At 43.6% G+C, this 26,248-nt stretch overlaps 2 protein-coding genes across 3 annotated transcripts in view; one reads left to right on the forward strand and one right to left on the reverse strand.

Annotated features, from left to right (window-relative positions):
• Positions 1-3,481, forward strand: part of LOC119178608 (uncharacterized) — a 97,635-nt gene extending 94,154 nt beyond the window's left edge. The window contains exon 22 of the mRNA XM_075883552.1: positions 2,657-3,481. Within this exon, the coding sequence (XP_075739667.1) occupies positions 2,657-2,736 (80 nt within the window). The 3' untranslated portion in view covers positions 2,737-3,481. The remainder of the gene's footprint in view (positions 1-2,656) is intronic.
• Positions 3,482-14,127: 10,646 nt separating this feature from the next.
• On the reverse strand, positions 14,128-24,752 carry LOC142785117 (zinc finger CCCH domain-containing protein 10-like). Of its 2 annotated transcripts, none has more exons than XM_075883553.1 (5): positions 24,416-24,752; positions 23,698-23,939; positions 22,891-23,043; positions 18,353-18,598; positions 14,128-15,008 (listed from the first exon to the last, which is right to left on the reverse strand). In XM_075883553.1, the coding sequence occupies exons 2-5, from the start codon at positions 23,839-23,841 to the stop codon at positions 14,637-14,639; spliced, it is 915 nt and encodes a 304-aa protein (XP_075739668.1). In that variant the 5' UTR covers positions 23,842-23,939; positions 24,416-24,752; the 3' UTR covers positions 14,128-14,636. The 2 variants fall into 2 exon arrangements, with proteins under 2 accessions (XP_075739668.1, XP_075739669.1); XM_075883554.1 differs by lacking the exon at positions 24,416-24,752 and adding an exon at positions 24,111-24,223.
• Positions 24,753-26,248: the final 1,496 nt, after the last annotated feature.

Below are 26,248 nucleotides of genomic sequence, written 5' to 3' on the forward strand. Positions count from 1 at the left end.
TTTTCTGTCACCAAAACTCTTTGTAAAAACAAACTTCATATCCTGCAGAAGGTGTAATGAACTCTTTTAATGACTATTTCCTTTTCTACTCTCGTAAGCAGCTACAACGCGTCGGCAATATCACGTGGTGACGCTCGGTATTGCGCTGCTTTATCCTCTCCTTGGCGGCTTTTGCAGCGTCTGCCTCGCTTTCCAGAGCGAGAAGGCAGGCCGTGAGGCTTGCGATCCTCGCTTTTTCTCCCGTATGGTCGCCCATAACGTGTCGAGAGCAGTCGAGAGCAGCGAAAAACAAATACGGTAAATAAAAGCACAGTGGTGCCAGACGGACTTGTGCACGTCGCTAGTTATGGGAATGCTTCCTTATCTAGTGCAAAAAAACTTTCACATTGGTGTTTCTTCATCTCTTATTCTTAAATTCGTTTGATGAAACGAGCAGTGCAACAAGTCTTTAATTTGTACATCGTGATACATGGTTTAATTTTCATTGCTTCTTATTTAACTGCTAGCGCCACGCTTTCGCTAGCGTCTTCGAACGAAAACACTAAAAGGAGATCGTTGCTGCCGTGTGTCTGCGCCGCAACACCTCTTTGTTAAAAGTCTTTCAACTTCGTAAAAGACCGCTTACTTAAAAGACTTTTTGCGCGCCCGTGTGACACAGGTATAAGTCTATGGAGTCCCGAATATCCGAAATATAAGCAGTATCACACTATAATCAAAACAAACTCTTTCAAGAGCCGCACTTGCGTGAACCGTGTGGAGCATGCAGTGCATGTGTCCGAGAATCGAAGCATGCAATGCATAGTGCTTACAGCCATTTAAATTTCCGAATGTTGAAAAAAAATTTAACGTCCAAACAACCACTTTGCCAACGAAATGAACACAAAAAGGGGAGATAGGGGTCTAACACAAGAAAGCATTACCATGAAAATTTGACTACTTCTCAGACTGCCCCAATTATGCGCATTACACAGAAACTGTGGAATCATGTTCAAACGTTTGGGTGCTGAAAGACACTGATCGCTTGATTTCAACGGTGCGTACCCGATGTCAAGACATTTCAATTTAATTGTAAACCACCATTCGAGCGCTGGGCGTGTAGCCCTCGTTTTCATTAATGATATTCCCTTCCCTTCAAGTACAGCCACCTCAAAAAGTTTAGTTTATTCTGCACCAAACCGCAACTTATATAGCACGCGACCACTATCGAAAAGCAACCAATGTTGATTAGGTCTAACCTGTTATTCAGTATGTAGTGGTGGCAAGTTTGGCCAAGACATGAAGATCGGGCGTCAAAAAGATCGCGCTCTAGCACTGAACCAAGAACAGCTTGCGTGATGCATGATACGGAGCTTGCGTTCACGGGTGGGAGATCATCGACGAAAACCCACCAAGCCCATAGTGATTTGGTAGCAAAGGTGAAAGCTCCTGTCATAAAGCTGTAAAGGTTTTTCAATTTACGAATGAGTGAATTAATGCGATATCTTTAGCATGCTCAATATTTACAGCGCTTTTCCCCGATTGATAAGGACGGGATCGCATGTGCCATGTTAAGTCGCGCACAGCCGGAGGCACACCAGCAAAGCTAGTACACTGTAGCCGCGTCGGTGCCGGTGCAAAGGATTTTTCCGCCGCCTAAGCAACCGCCCTTCTTCTACTCAGCTAGCGCGCAGAGCGCCACAGTCTTTTTTTTTAGATGCGAAGCTGCTCTTTTACTTATGTGCGTGATGCCCTACGTACATGCGTCTGTATGAATGCGCCACTACACGTTTTCATTGCCACAGGAGAAGTGGTGTTAAGTAGGTCACACTGCAGCTGTGCGTTGATGTCATGTTCTACTTGTACGTTACCCTCGCAGGTGCGCGCTGACCTAACTCTCTCCTTCACCTGCAGCACGCTCGCCGCAGCACCCGCAGCTGCCACTTTGAGGTTGCGTGTCCGCAAGAACCTTTCAGCGTACACTTCACCGATCACAAAGCCGTGGTAGTCAAGGCGAAACACATGCCTGCTGCGGTACTATACTCGTGTCTTAACTCAAACGACTACGAAGTCTTGTCAAACACTTAATGAAAATTACATGAAACCCAACCCGCCTCCCATGTACATGAAACCCAACCTGCCTCCCATGTCTTTGCATTTCAAACAAACATTTCCTTGAGTAAACGCTACACAGACCTTCGCTTCAAACCGTTCTTCTAGCACTTGCGTCCACACCTGTTTCAACCGGGTCAACTACGTGGGCATCGCTGCTGCTTCGCATCCCATCAGGGTTCTCTTGGGAGAGATGGTCTGTAATTTCTTGTTTTCTTTTTTTACTCCACCCTTCGTTCATTCACTCCGCGTCCCCTTCTTCATAATGACATCTCCGCTCACTCTCCAGCGACGCACCCGGCGCACCGCACCTCCTTTCAGACGTGCACTTGCTACCGCATGTTTCACCAAGATTTTCTGGCAACTGCATTATAGCCAGTCTTTCATCTTGGAGGACTGTACAATAAGCAGTATGCGTATACATGGGGTTTCGTGCCAAAGTAAACAAGAGTCGAAAAAGACTGCATTGTAACCGGCCCTGCACTATAAGCGGTTACATTATAAGTGGTCTACACTGTATATACTCTTGTTGTTACAAGGTGCCACTTCTTTTTGCCCATACCTACAGATACGCTGGATGACACGGAGTACATTCCACCGATGAAGTTCATCCTCGATGACCTGGAGAACCTCGGCTCACCACTGTAATTGACATTGTCCTTAACAAAGGGTGCAATATCGCTCACCCTGCTTTAGCATGCATCATTTTAATTGGTTTTAGCATTTAAACTCCAACAACGTCAATTAAATTCAGCATTTTATCAAAAGCTTTAGACGACTGCACACACCCGCAGCTGCCACCAAGTCATCTGGCTTCAAGGTGTTAACACTTGCATGATTGGCGACAAACCTTTTGAAGCATGAAAGGTGCAAGCTGTGTCAAATGCCACGAAGTCAGTGACGAAGTGCGTGCTGGAGATTCGTGTGAAGGCTTTTTTTATTTATTTCCAACATGTTGTGGTAGTGTGAGGGATCCCCTCGCTTTCTAATCTTTGTGGTAAAACCATGCTGCAGCACAAAGCCCATTGCAAGGTGTTTTCAACCACCAGAGTGGCCTTGCGGCGTAACCTATACGTGCGCTCTAAGACAACCCAAGTGAATGCATGCCACAGTCGGCAACTTGGCCTGTTTTATCTCTATGTACCACAACCACAGTCAAATGTTTCAAGATGGCAAGAAGGATACTAAGTCTGATTTTGAGGAACACTTGTTGCCTTGTGCATTTGTAAATAAGAAATGTGAGTAGATATAACGAAGTCTTTTATTACTTGGCTCGCTGAAGCATGGTTACTATAGAAGAAACCAGGCCATCATTTCTTGCACAAAGGTAAAAAGAATTCAGTCACTTTGTTGGAACTGTTTCAATTTCTTAATAAACTTGTTTGAAAACGAACCATTTGAAGTCCTTTATTTTCTTTCAATTAGAGGACTATGTTTAATGTGGTAGGATTTCTTTATTGTGCATTATACTGTGCATGTATATTATATTGGATTTTTGCACTAACAGGCTTCTACCCGTTCCCACAACGACCTGTTCGTGCTCTTACTCGGATAGTCTCGTGTATATCTTCAAGATGGTTGTACAGGAGGTAGTTTGTGCTGTTTGTTAGTGGAGATTGACAAATTAATAAATATTTTGTCCTATATGACGATCTATATTTAACCACTTGCAAAGGAGTCGACTTTTGCAGAGCTGTTTTCAGGCTGTCTTGTGCCAGAAAGCTTTCTAGGGCTCTTAGCATGCTACCCAGCCTGTACCTACAGACTTCCATTAGTTAACATACTTATCTTGGTTTGAGAGCGGTATCCTTTCTATGCACTGTTTCACCACTGTGGTTCAGCACTACCAAAGCTATGGGCTGTAAAAAAGCCGCACGCTTGCACGGCAAAACCTAGTCCCACATATAGTCAGTGCCTTAAAATTGACAAGGTTGACTGAAATTGGCGTTCGTTTGGTGTGTGTTATGCCACTTCAATTTGTTTCATGTTTATTCTTTGCATTTATTTCGTACGCATTAAATTATTTGTATTGGTTACCCCTGCTAACTGACACAAGTAGAAATCAACATGGCAGTAATCAATGTGGTTTAGAAATCAACATAGCAGCACCCATGCAGAAGCGACCGATCGCTTTGGTCCGATCTTACTCTTTCTACTTGCTCTCTGCGCTAACAGCAATAAATGGTGAAAGCAGCCATCGATTTGTTTCGTTTTACTCTGATGATAAAGCATCAGGTACGTTTTGTCATAAGTGAAATATGCTGCTTGCTTAGTCGCATCCGCTAAGCTTAACGCGCTGAGGCAGTGCTTGGGCTGTGTCACAAGACCAGGAAAGCTGCATCTCCAACTGACATGCAACCTGGCACAGCGTTTCGGGCGCGTCGGATCCTTTTTCAGCGGAAACAAATAACAGAAAATTATTGCAGCAGGAGACGCGAATAAACGCATCGACGGAGAAGCAGTCATACGAAAGCCATGAACAGCGTCTGAGAGAAACGGCCGCAAAGTGAAGTGATCCGCCAGCATGAACGTCTACGGATCTTTAGCAGAGCAACACGTCCACACTTCCTAGTTCCTAGTGTGGTTGCTTGTTTCAGTTTCACTGTATTTTAAGTTAGTGAAACAGCCATATCTGCAATGAGTGTGTATAGACAATTTGGTGAACAGATGCCGTAAAGATGAAGAGCAGATGGCATGGCATGGATGAATACATGTGAAAGGGCTAATCGCCCTTTCTATTGGCCGAGGGGCCCTGTAGCTTCCAAAGTGCTGAAAAGAACTTCTGAAACAGAGAATAGCAAATTTTTATTGCTTTCCTCTGTGGGAGAAGAGTCAAGACTATCAAAAGTTATGAGATAAGCTTGTAAAGTACTTACCCTGTTTACTATTGCAAATAGCAGCACTCTAGCTAACACACTCACACAAGACATCTTCCGGTTTTCCTGTTCCCATTTTCGCAAGACCTCTTCCCGTCAACAGTGCTCTCTGGTTTTTTTACATAGGGCCCCATATTTACACTGCGATAACCACACTTGTTGGGAGTATAGGCAGCTGCGATTCATGAAACTTCGTCTCTGTCTGATCTTTTGCCTCGCTAGTGAAATGGGACAGTTCTTCGTGCCTTATGTAGTCTGACTGGTGCATATGGGGTCTGTCATAGCTTCAGTATGGGGATTCCCATGTTCCCTCATTGCTGTTGAAATACTGCTTGCAGTACTGCCCAATTTTATATACAAAGACACTGCAAGAACATTGAGGTGCTACCCAGTTGCACGATTTCAGACAAAGATTCCTCTAAAATGTAATGCTGACCTCATCATCAGAGCCTCTCGCAAGCCTTTAACCAACATTTGTTTGTGCATGTGTATGTACATACAAAAAATACATGCGAGATTGAAACACATTTGCATGTATGTATTAAGAGAGCTCATTCAGCACGCTGGTTGATGATCGAACTGAGCTTGAAAATCGGTGGTTATGATCAGTGCCAGCCAACTGCTTCTTGAGCTTCATCTAATTAACATGCGGAGCGATCCACTTGTTTTAAACATTGTATTGCAGCTTAATGAGAGGAAATTTGGTTTATGCCTTAGCATAAAGTACTGGCGCAAAAATTCTGGCCTCACATGCTGCCATGGGTTGCCGAGGACCTACTGGTCGTAACACGGCACATCATTTGCTGCAGCATGCAATAGATAATTAATTACAGGCTCTTCATTGCCGACCAGTTTTGATTGGAGGCAGCTCCAAGCACGACAAGCCACCGGGTGCAACTATCACCACCTAGCGCGTGCAGCGCTCAACCACGTCAGTACACAAAACTGTGATGCACTTCTGCATTGTTTGTATTTGGATGTCCTTTCGAATAGAAAACTGAACAGCAGTGTCATAAAACACAAAACTTCCAATGTATGCACCATGGCCGTGGACTCGAGAGCATCCGCCGAGAAGTCTAGACTGCTGGAACAAATGCAATAAAAAAAAATGGTCTATGAAGTCATCGTAACTTGTTTTATTGACTTCAGCATAGCGACATGAGGGAAGTAAAGAGATCACCACGTGGTGTCAATACCTTCACACTTCAAAATTAATGTAAAATACCAAGTGATATTCACTGCTGCTATTTTGCAGATAATATATGAATGTTCTAGGAAATCAATCTTGCATGCTATCCTGGGCATGAAGTTTTGTTGGTACCCGTTTAATCGGTCATTGCTATCGAATTCAGAGTGCTGCACAAAAATATTCGTGCTGCTGCCAGAAAGGTGAAGCATCAATATCAACGCCAAAGCATTTGGCAATTACACTAAGGTATACTTTTTAGCAATTGCCCTAAGGCACGAGCTACCCTCCAAAAAATATTCAGGATCAAATAAGATCGAACCCAGGATTTGTCTTGGCACTTGAGTATTCTACAGGAGAGCGATGCTGGTGCTTGAAACTCCTTTACAAAAAAAATTGAGCTTCTCCCGTTAAAAGGAACAATGTGTAAATGTGAAGCAACAGGGGCTAATGCTTAAACTGGCGGTGACGACGCTGGCGCTCATCGCAGCGTTGCGCAGGAAAGAAACCTGGGGAGTCGCAAAGCACGCAGTGATAGGCCGGTGTTTCTTACTAAAACATGCCAATCGCTCCTAATGGGTAATGACTCGTGAGAGACAGAAGACTCGGATTGGACACAGAGGCCCGTAGTCCGCTTTTAGTCGACGCGCACACTGCAAATTTTTATTGTTCTACAACGCACAGGAGAGATATCCCACCGGCACTACCTTGGAGGTAAAGATGAAGTGCCTATATATATATGGGGTGACCAGTGAACGGTTGTGCTCGAGCAATTCGTTTTTTCAACCAAACTCTCTAGCAGACGTTGCCTGCGTTGGCATTGCGAGGCGAGAAAGGGTGGAGCGTAGAAGAGGAGAGGGGACGTGGATGCGCGATGGGTGTGAAAACGCTGCTGGGATGATGATGATGATGAAAAACATTTATTATAAAAGAGAGAAGAGAGAGGTACGGGGCCAAAGCATGACCCTGCTACATGGTCGGCGTCCTTAGTCCGGGACACCGCATGACGAGGCCCCTACTCGCGCCCGTCTCACTAGAGCCCGTTGAGACTCTAGTGATGAGCAGTTGAGGAGGGCAGTCTCCCATGCCTCTCGGGAAGGGGTAGGGGAAGGGGGTAGGTGGGGATTTTTCGGACATGCCCATACCATGTGGAAGATATCACACGTCTCCCCACAGTATGGGCACCGCCCATCTGTGTTCGCATCGAAATGTTTTAGGATTGCAGGACAGAGTAGAGTACCTGTCTGCAGGCGCCTTAGAGTTCGCTCTTCCGCCTTACTCAACCCCTTTGCAGGAGCCGGGTAAAGGCGGTGAGTGTCACGATAATAGGTCAGAATTTCTTTGAACCGCAGCAGCGGTGTATTGGCCTCCGAGTCATAAGAGCCAAGGTGAGGAGCCCGGTGGGTAAGCGCTCGGGCGGCCGCGTCAGCGGCCTCATTACCTCGTAAGCCCTGATGGCCAGGAGCCCATACGATGCGTTTCGGGGCTGGATCAGCGAGAGCCCGTTTTAGAACGCTGCTGGGAGGGATGCCTAGAGGAGAGCTGGGGGAGAGAACGTGGGCCAGCAGACTCTGCCTGCATCGGCGTTGCAAGGAGAGAGGGGGAGGGGCGTACGTGTGTTGTAAGGGTGGTCACACTGCACACCGGATCGAGCTGTTATTGGTTTAAAGCATCCCACCCATTGCAAGTCTCGGTCATTCTCCATTATCAGCAACAGCATCAACAAAGCCCACAAACGCCTTGTAATGTTAAGCATGTACCTTTTTCTCTCTCTCTCATTTTTTTTTTCCCGGAAGGAATCGTTGTATAGTGGGTATACCTTGTACCTGTTCTTTTAGTAGTCGCTGCTAAAGAGTTTGCGACAGGCTCGAGAAAGGGCAGTCCATCTTCCGCAGCGACTGAGCTGTGTGTTCCACACAGGCATGCATGGTGTTTTTCTTCCATTTCCGACTGATAAAGTGGCACAGTAAAATAGAATTGTAGTCCTATGCTTCGCTAACAACTCATTTGCAGTAAAACCTCGTTGATTCGAGCTCGGTTATTTAGAAATCCCGCTTAATTCGTAGGATTTCTGCGGTCCCGTATTTTCCAATGTAAGTTAGAGTGGGTAATTTGAAGCGGCGGCCGGCACCAGTAAACTTTGGGTACCATGTGCCATTTCCATATCCCGATTTCGCCGCGAAAACGACGGCCATTAATTACCACATGGCAACGTAACGTATCGATACCAATGAGTGGCAGCTGAAGCACCTCAGTCTGGCTACTTCTATCGCAAAAAAAAAAGAAAAAAAAAACTGGTCTCGTGATCCGCCAAAACATGCACCTGCGGAAAACGAGCCGTGCTTCACTGCAACACAGCAGTGACACGCGGGCAGCTTATTGCGTGATTTTCGCAGCGTCAGCGGGTCATGGTTTACCCATTTTTTCTGCGATTGTAAATAAATTAATGAATAACAGTTTAGCGGGAATCGTGATGTATGCGAACCTCCGATTGCCGGTTGCTCCAGCAATTCGCGTCTTTGCCCTGCTGGCGGAGTTCTTGCCAGCAACACCTACTTCGAAAACGAAATTCGAAAGTATTTTTTTTTCAGCCAAAACACATTGTGAGCTTTGTCATACTGGCCATTATTAAATTTATTATTATATTAGAAATAATGTGCGAATGGTCGCATCATGACGTGCTGACGCAGCAAGGAGAAGGCGACATGCTGCCCGCGTGTCACTACTGTGTTGCAGTGAAGATGTCTTGTTTTCTGCAGGCGCACATTTTAGTCGATCACGACCGCGTTTTCTTTTTTTCTTTTCCGGTAGCAGCAGCAAGGCCCACCGTTCCTCTATGTTAGCGGCAAAATAAAGCCAAGGTATCGCTGAAAAGCATGACCTTTGGAGCCGCAAGCTAGCCGGCACAGCAAACGACGAGCACTGATTAGTTTGAATAGTTGTTCCTTGCATCTCACTTTTTCTATGTTCTGGTAATTCTAAGCTTTCTTGCGGCCCCAGTGCCTTCGAATTAACGGAGTTTTACTGTATATCGATTTATGTACGTCAGCTTACTATGTTCCATTTAATTTATGCTACGTAGTAGTTTTAATGTGACAAAAAATAGCATCAATTCACCAATTATGCTTCTAAAAGATCCAAGAAGGTATCCTAGGTGCGCCAATTTTTTTTCTCCATTTCCGTGCACGCGTCACATGAAGTTGACTCAAAGCATATCTTGACTACATTTTTTCTACTATTGAGGACAGATGTTACATGCAGCCTAAAGAAAAGCTATAGAACTGCAAAGGTGACATTTTGTTCTGGTGGCATGTGTGAAGGTGAAGATGGTGAGTGAATGTGGTTGGCATGTAAGATTTGCCACCGTCACCACTTTTTCTTTAAATACTTAAACCAAAGAAGCCTGTGTGAGGTGTCTACATGCAGAGCGAAGTGCAGCAGCCGTATTGGTGCTCCACACAACAGGGCGAGCACGGGGGCTCTTCTATTCTTCAGCTTATTAAGTTTCTCGCATACTTCAGGGACCCTTGAAAACAGCCAACGGCTAGGCATGGCGGACTCTGACAACATGTTCTCTTTGTCAAATTATGCAGGCTATAAACTAAGCCTGTTCAGCTGATGGCTTGCAGCACAATACAAATTCGACTACTTACCTGCTGGCCCTTTCTGACTGTTCAACTGGCAGAATACTCGGCAAAACCCAAATATACCTACAACAAACCCGCAAACTTCAAATCCTTCTGTATAAGCAACATTAAGAATCTCTTCTTAAAGGTACCCTACAACACTTTTTCAAGCTATCGTCAAATGACATCATTAAAGGAGTTTATTGCCTCACGAATTGACTACCACAATTTTCAGTCTAACAGAACTTTGCTGCACAGTGTAATTGCTTTCTTTCCTCTTTCCCTCACGAACACACAGGAAGCCAAGTAGGAAGGGATAGCATAAAGGAAAATAAGTTGCATAAGGTGCACACTAATAAGTTGCATCACGTTTGTTTATTATAAGAATGTGTGGCTTATTTCCTGGGTAATCGCAGATGCATAATGGCCGCAGTAACTTTCAATTCACCCAATGGCCGCGAGTATGGGTATATGGCGCAGTCATCTGAGTAGATGGCATCATTTGTTGAGAGATGCGGGAGCGATTTTCAGTCGACATGGAGAACCTGTTGTGAATTGCAAGCTGCGTGCTGCGCTATAACGTTTGGCTCGCATGTTCTCAGGAGCATTGATTATCAAACAGCAGCATTTCCTGACCCTGCTGAACAAGTGTTACAAGGCTCCCTTATATATCAAAAATTAAACATGAGAAACAGCACTTATTCATATCTGATCTTCTTACACATATGGTTCAAATCACACAGTGCCCAATGTACCAGGAAAGCAGAGTGGTCACGAAAGTTCAATATACAATTAAATTACTTTGTGAGGTTCCCAGTCGAGGAAATTTTAGATTCCCATTCTCCGGCATGTACTGAAGGCATTCACTGTTCTCATCGACCCAAGTTCACGAAGCTAACCTGGCACCTAACCTGACTTAATAAAACTTTTCCTGAAACAAATTAGTAAAAATTGGGGATTTTTACCTAATTTTAACCACTTGTTTTTCTTCGAGCATGCACTCCAACACTATCGCGGTATCACATATAGTTTGTTGCTCAAGTCACAACTTCAATTTTAATTTTTATTTTAATGTGGCTGCATGCCACACCCATGCAAAGAACATTGGACCCGGCAGCCAATAACCCTGAATACCAGGCGGCGCTCGGAGCAGCATTGTTTAGTTGTCCCTTTAAATGCTCCCGCAGGAACACCAGAGCAGTCGCTTTTGTTATTCCATTACTTATGCGACAGGTGGCACCGATTGTCGCCTCAATTTTTTTGCTTGGCAGGTTCGTGCACAACCACTGCTTTCGTTCTACCCATCTTTGCATATCGGAGCCCATAGGCGTGCGCATGAGACCCTCGCCCCCCCCCCCCCCCCCCCTCGCCTAATAGGAAATCCTGTGAATGCCATTGTCAATGCCTGTGACAAGCTTCACATGATGTGACCTCCATCGATGGGGCGTGAATGCTTGCATTTGCTGGCCGCCTTTGCTGACTTTTTTCAGGTGCAAGAGTGGGTCAGGGGCAAGTACAATTCTGCGGTAGCTTTCAGGTGTCGCTATGTTACAATTTTACATTTCCAAGGACACAAAAATTTATTTCCAGGTTTCACAAACTTCTTGATTTAACTAAATCCGTGGCATCACTTTGTTAAATAGAGTATCAACTGCACTAAGGCTCAACCGCATTTATATTTTCCATGACTTTTGCAGACATAATAAATCTCAGCCAGGTCAGGACTTTCAAGCTGTGAAATAAATGTTTGTCGGCTCGCGAATGAGGGGTTGCTACCATGCTAGTGCAGAGTAAATTTTAGGTTCATAGCGAATTATGATTTGGTTCTAATAATTTCAAATCGAATTTGAAAAGTATATATCACATACTAGCAACAAAAACGAGCATATATGCCGCGACCACACTAACCTGCACAATATTTTTTTAATTGAAACAGTGAATGCATAAATGTCATTTTTGATTCAGAGAAAGTGGTAGAACTTTGAATAGTAGCAGCATTTGTCTTAATGCTAGCAACAACCAGTAAAATGGTATATCTTAAGGTTTGTTATGCTTAACGCATATGATCCAGCATTAACAAGCCTTAAAGTTAAAAATGGAAAGAATTGATGAGAGGGATGTGTTCATTCAACCTTGAAGTAGAGCTTCGTGGCAGTGCAGATTTTTTCTGAAAAGGTGTATTTACAGTATGGCACCCCTCCACTGCAGCGAAACCGCCTTTACAGAAAGTTGCAATAAATTGCATTTTTTTGTTTATTTTGAACACCTTGAAATTTCCCATAATTTAAATTCGAATTGAAAATAATTTGAATCCATTAGTATTTATTCGAATATTCGCACAAGCCTAGTTGCTCTCATTCACACTGCAGCTGCATCAGAAAGACGAAGTGCATACATTGAAACCTATAAAAAGCACTTTTTTTTTTAACAATGCAGCGAGCAAAGCAATATACTCTATTCAGGACCAACTATTCTGAATTAATCAATTCTCAAGTCAATACACAAGCCAACAAATTCCAATTCAAAGGCTGTAGCATTTACTACTTCAAAGGATGCCAGGCAAATCACAGTACCATCTTCTTTCAGGTGAGTTTGTACGAAATTTTGACACGGGCAAACGTGAAACATACTCGCACACTACTGCGTCTATGGCTTGACGCAGCCAAGTTAGACATGCTGCGTGTTATTTACAAAAAGACCGAGCCTTGTCTAAAATTTTCAAGTGCAGCTCAGAAATTAATCAAACCTAAACATGCTTGCTGGCGAAAATTCTTTGTTCAAAGGTGAGGGTGCAGCTATAGTGCAAGTCTACAGGGGGTATTTTTCAATATTCAGAGAGACTGAAAGGGAAAAAAAAAGCCTGAAAATATAATGACAGCGTTCTACTGTACTTTCACTGCACAGCAACGACACTGCCCACCAAGTCAAGGAGTCAAAGTCTTGCCAGCCAGTAGTCAACACAATCATCTTCAAGTGGTGATCTAGCATCTATCCAGAGCTAAAACTACAAGTAATCACTGTTAAAAGTAGTGTCAGATGTAGCAACGTTTGGCACCTGCATTATCGAATTCCAAAACAATTCAGGGGCAAGTGAGCCATACTAAACAGTAGGCTTCAATCACAATTTGCTCACGCATGCTGTAGTACAACCTGTTATGTATAGTGGCGAAGCAGACTCCGGAAGCACAGAAATTCGCAGGACACAACGTGAAAGATTCGCTAAACATGCAAGCAATCGCCGAGATAGCAAAGGCAACCAGCTGCCTGAATTACAGGTTGCCAAAACAATCCACTACGGTAAGTAATGCTTGCCAAAGCACCATTTCGCAGCACTTTCTCTAACTATGACACCCCTACTTTTGTAAAGAAAAAAAAAGAAAATACGGCATTGTAACAGGTTCACAGCTTCCACCGATGGGAGTAGTGAATGATTTTGAGCGTTGATCGAACTTTAACGACACGGTACACTGATTTGAGAACTACCTACTGCATTGTGTCCACTCTGTGCCTTCACATGAAGTCTGTGTTGCACGCTGTGTGAATATGCACGCTACACATGAAAAACCAACAAGGCCAAAACATTTGTAAGCTTTTGTAGTGCCCACTGCTTGATAAACAAGATTTGCAATTTTGCTTCATATTAAAACAAGCAAAATTCGCACTTTTGCTGTTATCTTCAGTGGAAAAAAAAAGGTCGCCAGGTGGGCACCCCTGTCTAAAGGTCAAAGTGCAAATTGAACACACCGCACCTCACCTGAAAATAGGGAGCCACTGAGAAGCTACATGCAATTCGGTCCACCAATATGCCGTCTGCAAACTTTTCTTTTTCAAACAGTGCTCCCCTCACATCAATAAACTGTGTAACGACTGCGATAAGGCATTGCGTGGGCAAGAATACCAAAACACGTAAGCAAGGTGGTTCAAGAGACTACATAATGCATGACTGGAAAAAGATTAAAGCAAAAGAAGTGCAATGGGACACTACAGCACCAAAGAAAGCACAATTCTATTTCATTTGTGAATGTACAAAAAGGTATAATATATCAAACAATTTAATGAAGGTGCACCCCTGTAGAGATGGTTGCTCTAGTAGTTTGTTGTGGCCAGTATGAAGCATGACAAAATAAAAAAGTATGAAAGAATGAAGAGTAGCATGCATGATGAAACCAGCTGCAATAATGCGTGTTAGTGATTGTACCACAATTCGCAACAGCCAACATGACGTGACAAAACTCAATACGCCCACTTAATATATGTTGTACCAGACCAAAAGCCAAGAATACATCATGCCTAACGACAAAAAAAAATCCATTTGTAAAATAAACAGTTTGGCTCTGACAATCGCCCAAAATTTAGAATGCTGGCAATAATTTATTTTTTTTCCCAACCAGGAATACAAGACTGCGTCTGGTTTCCTTCCAAGCCACCAGCTCACAACATTTGCACCAGGTCTCAAATTATTCATGATACAGCTTCCCCCTTAGCATCAGACACAACAATGGCAGCAGGAGAGCTGGTGAGTTGAAATCCGAGTTCACACCGCAAAATCTGGGAAGGAATGGCTTTTATCCACAGAAACTCGAAGAGGGGAAAGTGAATGTAGGTGGAGTAGAGAAATGACCTCTGTATCACCCGTCCGGATTTTTGTGTCGGGGCCAACACAGCAGTAAAACTACCAGCATCAAATACACCTGCCATGCGGCAGCAGAATACGTCCATACCAACAAGACAACGCCTTGGAATTAGGCAGAGGCGTTTGGCAAGAACACTCGGCCCTTGCCTCGACCAAGAGGTGCGCCCGTCACACAATCCAGACTGTGCAAAAGAGATCGGGAACATGGGCCGTCACTTGGGGCGGGCCTAATGAGTCATGCGGTGAGCAATGACTGGGCGCAGGCTTTGAGTCATGACAGGGTATGAAACCAGGGGTGCAGACGGGCTGCTCATGGTGATTATGGTTTGCGCGAGGCTCTGTGAAAGAGAAGCTGGCAGGCTGGACGATATCGACACTGGCACCACAGGCATCATGGGTGTCATGCTCTGCGGTGTGGAAGTCAGGTCGGCTGTGCCACCCAACGGTGTCACGGGCCCTAACGCAGCCGCCGTGGGAATCACGCCAAGTGGCTGAGTGCCAGCGGGCGACTGCTTGCTCAGCCGCAATGCTGCGTTCTGATCCAGCAGGAACTCGTTGGTGGCCATCAGATCAGCCACTTGCTTCTTCAAGTCATCCACCTGTGAGACGAGCGATATAGGCATACACAAATTTTTACGGATCTAGGAAGGAATTTTGCTTGTTTTGCGCACATAGGATTAAAAACATGGCACACACTTCTATTAGTAACATTTTTTGTGTTGAAAGGTATCAGACCACCGAAATATAAACTTGTGACTACAGCATGGCCGTGCCGTGGATTAGAGTTAACGGCTTTAAAAGCCGTTAACATTGTGTGTTTAACATTGCATGCAAAGGCTAGACTGCTAAAACATATTTGTTTTGAAACATGGTAACAAGTATACGAGATAATCGATCTGCTCTGTGGAACTAAGCCACAGTTCTAATTTTTTTTTCTAGCCAGCCTTGCGAGTTCATCATTTAGTGAGCACACGAAAGGCCAGTCCATAAAAGTGTTAATGCTTTAGTGCATCACTTGTGCGCGTGGAGCTACCTGGATGTCTTCGTAGTGTCTATGCTGTAGGCCTGTGTGAGCACAACTAAAAGCCCTAAAGGCAACAACAAGACATGCCTGTTCACAATCAACGGTGTGAAAAGTGGTCAACTAGCGCACTGACAAAAAACTCAGCAAAATAATGAAACAAATCATCCGAACCTGTGCACACCTTCTGTTCTAACTGTTTTGCGAAAGCTGTTGGAGCACTGTTCAAATAACTTTCACAAAGTTGTTGGAATAGGAGCTGTGCACAGGTGACAAATCGACTAACAATCTGAATTTTATTATTTTATTATTTCTTACATATTAAAATTCAGATTGTTAGTCTATTTGTCCATAGTTCATTTCTCCACTTCAATGGCTTCCTACATGCCTTTTACATATTAGGATTTTCAAATTGTTAGCCCATATTTCACTAGTTTATTTCCTACTTATCTTTTTACCTATTTAGACAAAAAATAAGAAAGCGACTCTTTGAAGAGCATGTGGTAGGGCAGTGCAAATGCTTCATCAATGAGGAACTGCAAAAAAAAAAAAAAGCTTTTACCTAGTCAGCTCTATTGATTGCTTTATTTAATGAGACTTCTCCCTACATTGGTAACACTGACCAAGACTGCTCAAGGGCCTGGTAGTTCACTACCTGGCATTTATATTGAGTACATCCCCAATCACATGTAGTCATTCAGGAAGTAGGGAATTCGCATTCTTATATAGAGGTAGTATGTTAAATAAAAAGTTAAGAGTTTTTAAATGCATTATCGAAATGTATCACACACCAAGCCTCAGTTTTGAGTGAAACCAAAACTGCACAAGGCAATAGTCGGTGAAATTCAACCATGTGTCATCTCGATAAATAGGCTAGTAGTGCTGTCGAAATGTGATTCACCCCTGCCAGTTACAAGATGGGAAGACAAGTGCAAGAATTTTAGACGTACATGTCCAAAGTATTAAGATTGCGTTAAGAAATTTAAAAAAAAAGACATATGGAATATTCTAAGGAGTTTCCATAGGTTGTTACTACCCTATTTCAGGATGGGGAATAGTACAGAATAGGTCATCAATGAACTTCATATTTTTTAGGACATAATTAACTAATTTAATCTGCATGCTAAGCTTTCTGTCAGCTTGCATTCATTCACAAAATCACAGTACAACTAAAACAAGAAAGGGAAATGAAGCTCCGCATGTAAAACCAATCTAAGTATATATAGGCTTATGCGAGCTTGCCACTACTCCACCTTCTTTCACATGTATCTACATCTGCTGTTATGACAAACATCTTGTCTCTCATTTAGATAATAGATTTGTAGCAATGTAAGAAGATGAAAAAAAAAGAAAAGCTAAACTTTAAAACTTGTATTGGCTCATAACAGGATTGTCTCACGCAAAAAAAATGTTTGACAAAAGTCAGACTTGCCAATGCCGTTGCTTCATGATACTTAATACTGAAAGGTGTACCGACATACTTCCATTCTTAATTTTAAATTTTTCTGCACCATATGAAGCGTCCTCAAAGCTCGGACATATTTGTAAGCCATCTTTTCTGCCAACAAGCTGTTCATTTCAGATAAGGCAATCATGTCAAAGAAGAGCATTGCCAACATTTTGGCGCTTGCTTAAACACGCTTTGTCACCTGCAATGCCACTGCATTGAGCTGTAGCCCTGGAGGCACCGAAAACCAAACAGGCTGCCAAGATGTCAATATGTTTTTCTGTTACATGATCTGTATGATCACTATACGTGCAACTCCTGGGTATACATACTACTCAGATAAGCTAAACTATTGAGCAAGTTCCAAAGATGGCCACTACTTTTTCATTTTGAGATTGACAACCTTTTATTGGCGAAAAAAAAAACACCTAAATATTGAGACATGTAAGAAAAGCATGTTTATAATAGAGACTAAAGCTCATTCGCATTGTCATAACAATGTAATCTGACAAAGGACCAAATAACGAAAAATTTGTAATAAAACATGCATGTTACAGAGGTTAGTTGGCAATCAACTAGCACAACTGCACCGTCCATTGCACTCTATCTCTCTCTCTCCCCCACTCTTAAGCTTTCTTCAGTAATGTTCAGCAGCATAAGCACAACTTACAGGTTATGTTTTGTGGCGACACGCTGAAACTTTTCAAGTCATCTGCCGTGCCTCAAGTTCACTTCGCGACAACTAAAATCTGTCTTTATGCTGCTCTCCGGGGTTCCCGAATACACACGTTGCTGCAGCAGTTCGTCCACCATTCAGAATCCGGGACCTGTCAAATTTCGCAGCCTTTGTACTCTTCTGCGCCGCGCTTTTTGCAGTGCCGCTCGCAGTTTCAAGCACGCTTTTGCCTAAAACTTGCACACTTCGCCACGCTGCAACGCTCTCGCCCACGCATTCGCCACGCAGCACTGCGCTGTCCTTCCGCCATACTTCCGCTTGCAACTTTGCGACACAGTTTGCCATTGCCACGCGCCCTTGCAACGCGCTACTAAAGATGCGTGTATGCGCACTTATGCACAGACCTTGCTCGTGCGTACTCCACACAAAACGACAATGCACTTTTGCCGCACCTCCGCCTGCGGTTTCGCCTAGCATCGACAGTTTACCATAGCTACATGCTCTTACATCGTGCTTCTAAAGTAGCGTTCGTGTGCACTTTCACATTGCCATTTCGCGTACATTTCTGCCTTGCATTCTAATGCTTTGCCCGTCACAATATGCTCTTAGCGTATGCATATGCCGCTTTTTTCATCGCATTCAGGCCCTAACTGCGCACTTTGCCGCACTGCACCCCGCGCTCGCGCCCCCAGCCCAGGTAAGAGAGAGATCCACGAGTGGGGGGACGGTGAGTGCCCGGCGGGCAGTGAAAAGGCCTTTAATGCTGCAAAAATCGGGAATAGGGAGTGGGACGGCCGACCTTGCGGCGTAGGATGGCATTCTCTTGCTGCAGCACCCGATAGCCCATCTCATCGTCCAAGGCCCGTCGCTTGGCTTCGGGCTCCTCCTCACCTAGGTGCCGGAACTTGCAGCGGCCTGCACGACGGCAGTCTCCTTTCAGGAAATCCTTGCAAACGGGCGGGATCAAGCCGACCACTTGTGGCGGCTCTGACACGCCCCCAGCCGATGGTGGCAAGCGCCCTGTTGTGCGGAACAGTTCTTCCTCCTGTGCAGGGCATACACAAGCAGACTCAAGCCCTTCAACACCGAATTATTTTTCAATGTTTCCAATGTTTTTCAAATATTTTGCTTCTGACACAATAATTTCTATATCATTCGCTTTCTGCCAATGTTTTCTTTGGTTAATAACAGTTGAACCACTTCGTGAAGACACCGATCTAAAAGAGGAATTTAAAATAGGAATTGATCAGGAAATGGGAAACTAGTACCCTGCTTATAAAAGACACCTCACGTAAGGCTCATGTCAGAGACAAGACTAGCTCCCCGTGCATGTCTATCAAACAGGTTCCACCGCACTCCTAATTAACAAATGAAAACACTCTAACCTCATTACAACAAAGTCCAACCTGCACGAAAATACATTTTATTCGAAAATTCGTTATAAACATATAGTTGTAGCACTGTAGCTATGACAAAGTTATGTTCAATTTATTTCGTTATAACCGATAATTCGTTATATCAGGGTTCCTTACATCGAGGTATGAGTGTAGATAAATCCGCTCCTAAATGGAGCATTCTCTAATACAGTGTACTAAAATGTGGTACACTTGACTGGACTGATACGCTATATGAAACGGCTGAGTGATAAGAACTGCTGGTGTTTTACATCCCAAAACAACGATGTGGTTATGAGAGAAACTGCAGAGGGGAGGGGGGGAGGCTTCAGAATGCACTGGACGCTGTATTAAACAGTCCACTGATAACAATGGTTGGAGTTTTACATCCCAAAACACGATGTGATTATGAAAAAAAAACTGCAGAGGGGGGCTACAGATTACACTGGGGTTCTTTAAAACCAGTGATTCATGGGCACTCTATCACAATCGGGGCCTATCTGAATTGGGCTTCAAGATCGTGATAACAAGGTAATCACTGCTGCATGGTACAGCCTTATCCTGGTTGAGTTTGGCACTGACGTGAGCCAAATCGCGATCACGGAGTCAGGTCATGATGCACAGATTGGAATCGTATTGATCCCACTGACCACAATTAAATGTGACCATGCAGTAAAACCTAGCACAGCTAGACCCTAATATGAATCGGCCTTGATCACATGATCAAAAGTATCTATGTGATCCCATCGGTATACCATGAGCCTAACCGTCTTTGGAATCTTTAGCTCATTTACAGTCTTCCACTGCGCTGCTATAGAAATTACACAAACAGCTCCCCTTCTGGAAACGCCTTTGCCCATACCATTGTGAAAAATTGTGAAAAGCTTGAGCAGTAGAACTGTTAAAGCTTTTTGTTGCACTGACTAACGAAAACATTTGATTGATTGATTTGTGGGTTTTAACGTCCCAAAACCACGATATGATTATGAGAGACGCCGTAGCGGAGGGCTCCGGAAATTTCGACCACCTGGGGTTCTTTAACGTGCACCCAAATCTGAGCACACAGGCCTACGGCATTTCCGCCTCCACCGAAAATGCAGCCGCCGCAGCCAGGATTCGATACCGCGACCTGCGGGTCAGCAGCCGAGTACCTTAGCCACCAGACCACCGCGGCGGGGCTGACTAACGAAAACAGAAATGAAGCAGTGCACACTCGCTTGGTCGTCACCTTTTGCTTCAATCCCACAACACGTGCGCTTATTTTTCCAGCTGCGGAATGCAACAACTGCGATGGGCAAATATGTTGACCAAAGATCAAGTAACAAGTCACAGTACTAAAATTGTGTAACATCACTTATGAACTAGCAATGTGACCAAAAATCACATCTATTCACTTTAACTAAATCACATAACATTACATATTAACTAGTCACACAACATTAAATTAAAGTTCACATGATTAAAATCACGAAACATCAAGTAACCACTACTCACGTGACCAGACATCCCGTAACATTTCGTCCTAAATTCGAGTAACCATAGTCACATCACATCAAATTACATAACAGCTATTAACATAACAGCTGTTAACGTCACAGCTAGTCACGTGAAATGTTCCTGCCATAAACCACATAGCAGCTGGTCACGCAACTAAAGAACACAAACACTTAGTCACGCGACATCTTCCCACCAAAACCACGTAACAGCTAGACACGTGACTAAAATACTGCAACATCACAAGGCATCTATTGGCACGACTAAAATCGTGCAACTAGTCACGAGACCAAAAATTACTTATCATCACTTGACCTTTAGTTATACGACTACAATCACAGAACTGGTGATGTGGCATATTCCGACCAAGAACTGTAAACAGCAAGTCACATGACATGCTCTTACCAAAACCATGTGACATGTGCAAAGTGTTGAAGAACTGATCGAAACCAGAGAAGCATAGTGCAGCCTAACAATACTTGGTACTCCTGACAAAAACTTAGCATTTCGAGAAACTTGAGAAAAACCTAAGTCAAACACTAGCTCTACTATGGCCTAGTGAGCCTTAGTGGTTCACACTTGGGCAAACAGAATTTTGTTATTCATATCATTGTTGTCACGCTTTGACGCAACAAATGAGCAAAACTACATTTTTCCAGATGCTTGTTGCCCTCTGCGAACAAAAACTGAAGACACAGCCAACCGCAACTAGTCTTTAGCGCTGATGAGACTCCACATAGGGCTGGACGTGTGTGAACCATGACTGCACGTACTGGACTTTGAGAAACAAACATTGCTACTGCAATACAACCCTGTGAGCACCAAGCACAATGAATTCAATTTCTGCACAAGTATAGCACATAAACAAGCTTCAAATCCAAATGCTTGTTGAAAACCTAACATTTCATAAGTTTTTTTTATTTTTAATACAGAAATTTCAGCAAAACCTAAGGATGGATTTAACCTTTAGGCATTGATTTCAGCACAATCCATGCCTAAATGCAAGGATTCTGTTAAGGGCACAGTGCCATATTTTTTTCATACATGCACTCAAATACACATAGACAATGACGTGGGCATGCACGCACGTTTTCCTTCTGCGGGCGAGTCATGCAACGATTCTTCCTATTATGTTTACTTCCCCAAAGCCAAACAGGACTCAATTTCATTAGATGTCAGCCACTGAGACACCAATCGCCAATTCGAAACAGGAATCTGACAGAGGAGTACTTATCCAAGGAGTGGATGTATATATGATGAGACTGATTGATGCAAAATTGACAGTAACCTGGTTTTCATATATATATTTTTTGTGAGACATGTTTGTTCCAATGAGCATACGTAGCCAGTTATAAATATAGGCTTCTTTCTCATTTTTATTGTTTATGAATAAGCAGCCCCTCTATACTTAAGTCAAATATGTTTTTGCTCACTTTCTATAGCCAGAAAAATTTGGGAAATTTTTTTCAAAATAGCATGGTTTTAGCATTTTAAATCTGCAATAAAACAATCAACCCTTATAGTAAGCATTTGACAAAAATATTGAGACCTCAAAGAATTAATAACGACAGTTTGATTGAAGTACATAAGCTCGGCCATTTGACTTGATTTGCATACCATGTCTCTTATGCATATGAAAATAGACCGAACCACAGCAGAAAACAACCACAACAGCACTGCTTAAACAAAACACGATCACCACTGATACTTAGAGTATTTACTGGCAAAAAAATTCTGGTGCACTTTTATGCCAACGAACCAGCAAATTAGTGGAATGGGCTGAAGGACTCTTATTTACAAGATGCAAAAATGTTCAGTAATTATGTTCAGTCTCTCTAACACCACTGCCTACACATTCGGTCACAATTCACATGTGAACAAGTTCATTTGGTTGAACGCGCTTTCATTACTTCTCAGAGCTGGCACCAAATTAATAAAACTACAAATGAACATAGTTTCGCATCAATAACATTAAATTGACAGTGCGACAAAGGTACCATGTTCGCCAATGCTGTAGACATGCCACAGCACAGCGCCCCAATACTATCAATTGTTACAGTAATTTGGGGCAATGCCTGAAACTAGAAAGTAGTTGTATTGTAGGGCACGCATGTGCCAATTTGTTGTCATCCTGCCAGGCAGGTACACACTTTTTGTGCTGTTTAGTTCCACACAGAAGGTGAACACTTGTGCAGCATTTACTTGAGCACTGCATGCCAGCTTTGCCTTGCATACTTGTCAACTATGTGTACTGTCTGCTTTTTTTTTTTTCAGTGTACAGTACTGTAAATCAAGCAATCTCAAAAAAACAGAACGAAGAAGACATGGATACACACTAAGGGCATGGCCCACTACACTGTATACCTTTGCCAGCTAGTACACCCTCCTTCAACCTGAACCCTAGCAACGTGTGTACATTTCCTTCCAATATGGGGCACTTCCAACTCACCTGACGAGTGCAGTGAAGAAATTTGCAGTTTGGTCGCAGACACTCGGAGTTCTGGAAATCGTGGCAGAACACTGGCTCCATGGTGCCACGGATGTCATCGTTGTCTATTCCCTCAGGATGCACAAACTTGCAGCGGCTGCCTCGGTGACACACCTGAAGGCTCAAGAGAATGCGCGCAAGCAATTGCAGTGCCATGGAGAACAGAGGCCACTTACAGCGGAGAACATTTATTTTTTTCTTGCTAAATATCGAGGAATCGTCTCTTAGAAAATATATGCGTCTCACACGCACACGACCTTAGCTTTGTTTTGATTAAGCACTTTACAGAATCTCCCTCCCTTAGCCCACGATTGCTAATTAACTCTGACTACAAACGTACTAGGATAAAGTAACAGGTGGCACTAAAGAAATCCTTGGATATTCAGAAGGCTTCGCACCCGATACAGTGAACCGTAGCAAAGTCCTGAGTATGTTTGGTTTAATGGTAGGCAGGCCCATCGTGTTTTGAAAGGATGTGAGCACAGTCCTTTCTGCTTTAAGTTTCCCTATGCAATGTAACAAGACGAAACTAACGAAGTGCGCCTAAAAATTCCTCAGTACGATCGCAGACGAAAACGGGGGAAACTAAAACTACAGCATTAACTTAGCATCTCGGCTAGCGTCAATCGATCGACTCCCATGTGCGCGTGCATTATCGCTACGCGTTAACATGCTGCGACGCACGCAGGTACGATCGCCGTTTCATTAAGTGCACATCTCACGAAACGCCGTGCTGCTTCCCTCTAACGAGCACAACAAAGCAGTCACCTTGCGTAGGAAGTCTCGGCACACGTTCGGCGCATCCAGTCCACCGTTCGTACCCGACACCGCCATCAGGGATTCGGTTGGTCTCACGGCGCCCACAGCGTTCACAGCGCCGACGGCAAAGCTCAGATCCTGATTGTCGCTCATCAAGCCGATGATGGCAAAGATCACCGTCAAACGACGCTATCAGCAGCAGTAGCAACAGCAGCGGACCGCAAAAGCATGAGACTTCGCCGCGGCAGCGCCTGTGCAAAAACAACAGCAGCATTTGACCGCCGGTCACTACACGCTACAGCCATGGAACACTACGCCAAAAAGCCGCTATCTTAAATACAGAAACCAAAGCGCGAATGCTCGTCAGATCGCAGCGCTTTGCCCTCGCTCACAAATTCTGCAAAAGCAGCTAGACTGCTTACGTGCTACGGCGAGCCTAAACTGCGATGATTTACGGCAGTCGGCGCACAAACGACGCGCAGGTGCTGAAGACAGGAGCGGCGTTCGACACGACGAGCGCGTGCGAGGCAGCTTTCGCCATCTGATGATGATCATTAAGCAAAATGCGCATGCACAAGCTACAGTAACGCCGCATTGGTGCAGTGATGAATCTAACGCTAGAAGAGTAGTCGAAGTTGCTTTTATTGTCACACCGCATTTCAGAATCGCCATTGGGAGAACACTCTAAAGTAAAAAAATATATATATACAGGGAACAGGAATTCTACCTTACGATGTGCCCGGCCGCATCTGTCGTAGTGCCAGCGTCGTGTAACGCTGGTTAGAAAAGTAATCGCACTCCAAAGTCACGGATTTGATCGCTTGCACTCACGAGAAAACGCACGAAAACACGCAAACACGCGCACGTAACGTCTTCCGAATGGAACACGACGCCTGCGTGATCGGGTTGTTGACTTGCCATGTACAGGCGCTGCTTTCTTAGCCGACTCCAGGTGTACACAAGAATTAAGAAAACTGACACGTGCGTAGCCCGCAAAATAATCCTAGTTGTACGTAAATATAGCCTCCCAAGATGTGTTAAGCTTTGCGGTATGTGACCAGCGAGGACTGAGTGTCGAACTATTTTTTATTGCGCATGCACCCGGCACCTTGTAAAGGAGGAGGAGGCCGCGCTGGTGCCCTGAGGCTCTGGGCTGCGCACGTTACGCCGTGCATTGATAGCCGTGTGCAGCAAATAAGTACTCAAATATGCACAGAGTCCCGCAATCTGTACTATAAATAGCGTTGCGCTCACGCTACGGGAATTTGACTTTAGAATGCCTAGTATTTAAAAGATTGATACTTGGGCATCTCAAGTGACAAAACGCTAGTTCTGGTTTCGGTTCTCCTGTTCGCGTTCCTTTCTTAAAAAATATTAACTAATTGGCTTCAAGGTTTAATATCTTGACTAGAGGTTCCTCATTACTGCCTAAAGCATAAATGCTTCTTAAAACACCAGTAATAGTTTGGCATATCTGATTTCACTCCACGTTAGCTTTCTGCAGGCGCCATTTTGTTCCGAACATTCCAATATGTTAGACCCAACGTTAGCGCTCCTTCCCATTTATGTGTGAGAAAAATTATGTTGTCACCAAGACATGGAGGTCACTTTGCAAACCCGACAGTGAAACGAAATATATTAGACTGGTCTTCTTGTTAACTGCCGATTATGCCCATTTGAGCGAACCACGTACGATTGCAATAACTATGATACGAATTGTTTACAATGCACATAAGCAACAGCCTTTTAAATGCGAAGCATTTCTTGGCGGACTTCGGCGATATTGAGCGTATCTATCTATCTATCTATCTATCTATCTATCTATCTATCTATCTATCTATCTATCTATCTATCTATCTATCTATCCATCTATCTATCTATCTATCTATCTATCTATCTATCCATCTATCTATCTATCTATATATATATATATATATATATATATATATATATATATATATATATATATATATATATATATATATATATATATATATATATATATATATATCGTTTCTCGGATATGGATCTACAGTCTATATATATAACCGTCTACGATGAGCTCTCCTGGCCGTTTAGATAATGGTATCAATACCAAACTTGGTATGGCATAACATGGCTGTATAAAGAACATATTCTACTAATCATAATGCGAAAATCATAATATGGATTACATGAATGTCATGATTTACATTTCATGGTCCTGCAGCTCTTGTGGTGGTTTCGTTCACATGGCATGTTGAAAACTGCTATGGTATGGCATGATTGCATGGCGAAAACAAGCGACAGACCCTAACATGAAAATCATGACACTCGTGTCATGTAATAACATGACTACATGCCACGCTGATGCGCTCGCGGTCGTTTAGCTAGCGTCACATATACCAAATTTGGTATTACAGTACGTGAATGGATGACGAAGGTATGTGACTGGTGCAAACATGATAATCATGAGATGCGTGTCATGTAACAACATGACAATGACATGCTCATGATGCGCTGGCGGTAGTTTCACTCGCTTCACTTATACCAAATTTGGTATTATGGGACGTGAATGGAT

This window comes from Rhipicephalus microplus, unplaced genomic scaffold (assembly GCF_043290135.1).
Source record: "Rhipicephalus microplus isolate Deutch F79 unplaced genomic scaffold, USDA_Rmic scaffold_18, whole genome shotgun sequence".
NCBI classification, from domain to species: domain Eukaryota; kingdom Metazoa; phylum Arthropoda; class Arachnida; order Ixodida; family Ixodidae; genus Rhipicephalus; species Rhipicephalus microplus.